At 38.6% G+C, this 5,894-nt stretch overlaps 1 protein-coding gene across 1 annotated transcript; it reads right to left on the bottom strand.

Annotated features, from left to right (window-relative positions):
* Positions 1-1,808: 1,808 nt before the first annotated feature.
* On the bottom strand, positions 1,809-5,482 carry LOC128664703 (zona pellucida sperm-binding protein 3-like). Its single transcript, XM_053719512.1, has 8 exons — positions 5,297-5,482; positions 4,359-4,477; positions 4,057-4,160; positions 3,443-3,620; positions 3,250-3,370; positions 3,082-3,173; positions 2,145-2,275; positions 1,809-2,029 (listed from the first exon to the last, which is right to left on the bottom strand). Exons 1-8 carry the CDS (start codon positions 5,453-5,455, stop codon positions 1,809-1,811), a joined length of 1,125 nt encoding a protein of 374 aa, XP_053575487.1. The 5' UTR covers positions 5,456-5,482.
* Positions 5,483-5,894: the final 412 nt, after the last annotated feature.

Below are 5,894 nucleotides of genomic sequence, written 5' to 3'. Positions count from 1 at the left end.
GTTTCACCTGATTATTTCAGGCTGTGTAACTGTAATAAATAAGTTTGTGGTGTCCTGGTAAACAGATGCTATAGTTAATATAACACCTAGTTGTTGGTACTTTATGTAGAGTTATTCTTCATATGCCAATTATGTGCATGCGTAAGGGAAGGGAGTAGGAGCTTGATTTAACCCGTCGGAAGTGCTATAAATAAGAACCTAATATGACAAGACATTGCCTGCATATAACCATGTGTTTATTCTATTTGCAGATGTTAGTCAGTTTCTTAAAAGCAATGCACTACTGGGAGCTAGCTTAACACATCTGGTAAGTCAATGAAAAGACAAGTGTGTTTCCACCAATCAGCTAGCTCTAATACATGGCTGCTGTGGATAGGTACAGTTTCTTTTCAACAACAGTACCTTAGAGAACAAAAAGGAAATTTAACAGATGTGAATATGAAACTAGCATGCTCATTTTGACTTTCTGATCCATTTAGAAGACAACTAAATTACAGTAGAAACAAAATGCACTGAACCCCCCCCCCCCCCCCCCGCCAAACATCATTTTACTCATTTAAAAGTGCAGACTACAGACATCCCAACCTGCAAAAACTCATTTCAGGGAGGTTCCTTCACCCGCTACTGCGCCGCCATTCTCCCCCCCCCCGCCCAGTTATATATTGGACACTTTGTAACCCTTTAAAAAAAAAAAAAAAAAAAAAAAAAAAAAAGTAGCTTTATTGCACAACCACATACAAACCTATTTTCCAGTGATCGTACGCCTGTTGAATGCTTAAATATTTTAGAATATGAAGTTTAATTACGTGCAGTAAATAAGGTAGTATTTGTGTTTTATTTTATTAGAATAGGTGGGGGCTTTTTGGTTACTGATGCATGCTTTTAAGGTTCTATAACGTCCCAGCAACTAAAAGAAACACTTCCGGATTTGGGCCACATTGAATCATGGTACTTGGAGTTTCAGGGAGATTGCACTCCATTTTCTGGCATCAGGGAGTCGCTATTACAATCAGGGAGACTCCCTGAACTTCAGGGAGAGTTGGGATGTCTGAGACTAACAAATGTCAGTTATGTTCATTTCCAGTCCTCTATCAGGTTATCACCAATTCACCATCAGCCAATCACAAATGGCTATTCTATGAAGTTTTGCACATGCTCAGGAGATGGTGAATAAAAGTGTAAATATAAAAAGACTGCACATTTTGTTAATGGAAGTAAATTGGATAGTGGTTTTAAATAAAAAATAAAAAAAAAAGTTGCATGATTTGAATCATGAGTTTAGATTTGACTTGTGTCCCTTTAACAATCCATATTGCTAGATGATTGTAATATTTTATGGGCAGATCTATGCAAACCATATGTTATTTTAAATTAGGTTTACATCCTTAATACACACACCTGTTATATTCAGTCATAATTACACTGGGCTTTAAAGCCGTTATGACGGAATAGAACGTCATAGCCAACGGCTGTCCTGAGACCTTCTATGCTTCCAGGATTTGATCGCGGTCTGGAGGGCGTTCCAGTTGTTCCGATGTAGACACTTTAACCCTGTTGCAAAAGGGTTAAACATTTTTCTACCTCAAAACTAGAATTTGTGCACAATGTTTTGAATTCAACACATTGAAACTGCAATACTTGTTTCCTGGCACTGGTATATTAACGTTTCACCCCTACCTATGCCATTAACACTAACAAAGCTAGAACATACCTACTACTGGCAATGCAAGTGTATTTTTTTGATGGCTAGAACGTCACTCTTTTGTTTAACAAAAACACCTACACAAGTCATTTATCAAAATAAATATTTATTTTAGTTCAGCCTGCAGGCCGTGTTTCTTAACTAAATGTTTCCCTATTACAGTAGCACAAACCACCAATACAACAAGACTCAGAGAACCAGTTGCCACCCATATCCAGAACTCCAGTGAATCCGGATCCTCAGTCACTGCCAATGCGTTCTGATGGTCTGGTCCAATTACCAGTAAAGGTCCTAGAATGGCCAAGCCTTGTTCCTCTACATTGGAATCTGTAATAGAAATTAGAATGTAGTAGTGCATCATGAAATTCTAGGTTAGTAGCTATAGATGTATATAGTAGATTTCTAAGAATTTCATTCTGATTTTGGTTCTTAGTAAACTTACCAGGTCCAGCTTGTCTCTTTCCTCTTCCCCGAGAGGACTGGCCAACTCTTCTGCTCTGAGGAGGAAAAGCCACACAATTCCCAGTATCACAGCACCTACAGATGTCACTGGTACCTTCAAGAGGGGACCAACTGTGGAGACAAATTAGGCCATTGATACCACATAGAAGCCCATATTGTTGTAGTGTGCAATAGATATCTAGCTTTGACTCACTACACCTTGCCAGAAGAGTCTAATTAGTCTTTTCTAAAGAATTGAATGCTATAATCCAAGGTTATCAGGTGCATGAGCAAAGCATTCAAACGCTAGTTGGGTACCAGTTGTCCTAGCCATCCTCCCAAACATTTTCAAAAATATAAGACCATACTTAAGACAAAATTGAAATTTTACAAGCTACCTGACTTCCTTCAATCTTTGCTTTTTCACCAAGTTAGGTCAGATTATTACTTTTAACTGAACCATGGTTGGGTAAAGTGTTGGGACTCAGGCTTTACACTCTCAAATTTATCGCAATATTAAAAGTACTTTATTTCTAAATGATGTGCTTTATCATCATGTATTGCTGTGCCTTCAAAAGATAACTGAACATGCCCCGATTTATGTTTAATTTGTTGCTTTAACACTATTTTACAGTGCCTTTGTAGTTATCCACTGGCCTAAGAGATAGATTATATTGTAAAATAAAGAGTTCAGGCCCCCCACCCCACATATTTATTCTCAATACAGCAAAGGTAAACCTTTTATAGAGTCTGGGGGGGGGGGGGGGAGAGATTTAACACAGCCCCAAATACTCATACATATGCAATGAAAGAGCAGATTGTTATGGATGCCTATTTGAACACCCTACTCAAAAATCACTTTCATAAAGAGGACCAATAGTGTACGAAGTATAACACACTCCATGCTAGCAAGTGAAAGTAAGATGTTTGCTACTCACGTATTGCTGGTTTTACTGAACGAACAAGCTTTATGCAGTGGATCTGGAACCTGGGTAGCTGCTGCTGCTCTTAGGCTGCAAGTGATATAGATCTAGAAAAACAAAAAACAATTCTAACAAGATGTATATTCAAAGGCCCATAATTAATTTTAATAGCTTTATTCTTACAGTGGATACATCTCTCCCAGTAAATCTAAAAGCATCAACTGTGAACTGGAGTTTGTCCGGCTGGGGCCTTGGGGACATGAATACAGATGTGGAATCTGCCTCTTTCCCATCCATCAAGCACCTGAAATTGAGGATTTATAGTAAGTACTATAAACTTGCTAGTGTCTAGCTTTACTAGAGAGGTACGACTCACCCATTAAAAGAAATGATTTCATAGCTGGGATCAGAGTTGGCATTGGGATTTAATGTGGCCACACAACTATCAATAAACACTGTCATAGGCACATGGTTGCCAGAAGCAACAGAGGCTTCAATATGGAAGACGTCACCCAGTCGGAAGACTGTAGAGGTTCTTGGAGCACTCCAGTCATCTGATGAAGAGCACAACATATTAGAATTCTGTATTTAAAAAGGGATAGTCTATCCAAATGATGAAATCTTATTTTGATTAGAGCGTGCAATTTTAAGCAACTTTTTAATTGACCCCCCCCATCAATTTCTCTTGGTATCTATTTGAGAAAGCAATCATGTAATCTTATGAGTTGGCCCATTTTTTGTTCAGCACCTGGGTAGTGTTAGCTGTTTGGTCAGTACATTTTGACCTGAATTAGCAAGCGCTATCCAGGTGCTGAACTAAAAATGGGCCAGCTCCTAAGCTTACATAATTGCTTTTTCAAATAGATAGCAAAAGAGGAAAAATGAAATAGGAGTAATTAGAAAGTGGCAAGCTATAGTCAAAATTAAACTCTTGATTCAGATAGACTATCCCTTTAACACCCTTTCTTCAGGGAGTACAAACTTACATACCGTTCATGAGATTTAAAGAGAACCCTAATCTCTCTTCTGCAGAAATAGTAGAGCTGTAAGGCATCCATGTTGGTTTGATGGCGTTGCTGCTCACATTGCCATGTCTGTAGGAAAATGCAGACTAGTGTCAGGAATAGAGATCTAGTATAGGGTTGGTCAATGTTTAATATTCATTGTTAGACAGATTGAAAGATACTTGTGTGTGATCAGATCTGGCAAGCACTTTGTAGCAGAGTTGGTTTGGACAGACTTTTTACTACCTTTACCCAAGTACTCCTCTCAAATAACAGGGAGAGACTCACCGTGGATAATAACATTGGATTAAGACAGAAGCAGCATTGGTTCTTATGATAGGAGAATTGCCAGCTGGAGTGGGGTTGTAGTTCAGGTTTGTGCTGTAGACCATGAATTCAGCTGTCATCTGAGAAGAATTAATTTGTATTTATTTTTTTACTCTGAGAAATACAAGTGATCCATATCTAGTTATAAGCATAGTTTAATGCAATTTAAAATAAATGGATCACATGAATGTCTCAAATTGCATGAAACTATTTTACTAAGGATATACTAAAGCCTGTGTGTTCCATGCAGGTTCAGTAAGTTAACAAAATAGTTTCCTTATGGTAGAAAGGAAGAGTATAAACTCATGCATTAGAGCTTATAATATGAACACATTCAGCAGCTGCAATGCACTTCTAGGAGCTAACCCGTGATTGGTTGATACACACAGGTGTCATTGCATCACCAGGAGTGCTCAGCTAAGTCCAATTGCTTCTCTAGATTGGATTCTACTTTAAGCCTTTTACAGGGGTTAAGTTATGTGCTAGCATCATATTACAGCACATTTTGCTTTTTAAGGGACAGTAAAATCAAGTTTTCATGATTCAAATATAAGAAATTGCAAAGTTGTTTAAAACTTTTATTGGTATCCTTTGAAAAGCATATCTAGGTAGGCGCAAGAGCAGCAAAAAAGTCCTGGGAGATAGCTGGCTGCACATATATGCCTCTTGTCATTGGCTCACCTAATGTTTTTAAATCAAGCTCCTAGTAGTACATTGCTACATCAAAAAAGACTACCAAGAGAATGAAGCAAATTTAACAGTGCAAAAAAATAAACAAAACAAAAACAACCCCACCCCCAAACAACTCAAAGCAGTTACATCATATGCCCTAAAAGTAAGCCTTGTAGAAGATTAAGAACTATATTAATATAAGTTAAGAGCTAATCAGATCATATTACCTGTAAGCTGTTGCCACATTCTTCAAGTCCAGCTTGAAAAACTACTATTAGATTTGTACTCTGGGCACTAGGCTGGCAGCTCTGGGGTCCTAGAGTAAGGTCTGAGGCTTTCACCATTTTCCCAATTCCATACAGATCCCTCTGCACTGTGACCACCATACTGGCCTCCTGACATTGCACACTGATAGGCTGGTACTGAGGCTGCTGTCTAGATTGATCAACAACCTGAGGATACCACCTATCATATCTCTGAGCAACTCCAAACCCAGACTGAGCAGAATAGCTACTCCTCAAAGGTTCCCTTGATCTCCAGCTGCGAGCAGGGACATTCATCTGGCAGGATATACTAACTACCACAAGCACCAGGCACAGCCAGCTCAGCTTTCCCCACAAACCCATTCTGACTACAGCTAGGCAAGCACATGGAAATGTTCCAGGTGAGAATGATTTATGCCCATCCATCCAATTGCTTTTAGATTTCACCTGTGGCAGCTAATCAAAGACACCTGATCTTCTATAGAAATCCTTAAAGGGACACTGAACCCAATTTTTTTCTTTTGTGATTCAGATAGAGCATGAAATTTTAAGCAACTTTCTA

The sequence above is a fragment of the Bombina bombina genome, chromosome 6, assembly GCF_027579735.1.
Source record: "Bombina bombina isolate aBomBom1 chromosome 6, aBomBom1.pri, whole genome shotgun sequence".
NCBI classification, from domain to species: Eukaryota; Metazoa; Chordata; class Amphibia; order Anura; family Bombinatoridae; genus Bombina; species Bombina bombina.
The sequence above is the reverse complement of the archived record's forward strand: the minus strand, read 5'-3'. Positions and strand labels throughout refer to the sequence as shown.

Bases quoted from the DNA above. Each gene is read 5' to 3' on its own strand.
- LOC128664703 (XM_053719512.1), bottom strand. From the start codon at position 5,455: ATGGTGGTCACAGTGCAGAGGGATCTGTATGGAATTGGGAAAATGGTG. The intron at 3,621-4,056 runs GTATGTAAGTTT...GCTCTTCATCAG, and splicing joins CTCTTTAAATCTCATGAACG to ATGACTGGAGTGCTCCAAGA. The intron at 2,276-3,081 runs GTGAGTAGCAAA...TTGTCTCCACAG, and splicing joins TTCAGTAAAACCAGCAATAC to TTGGTCCCCTCTTGAAGGTA.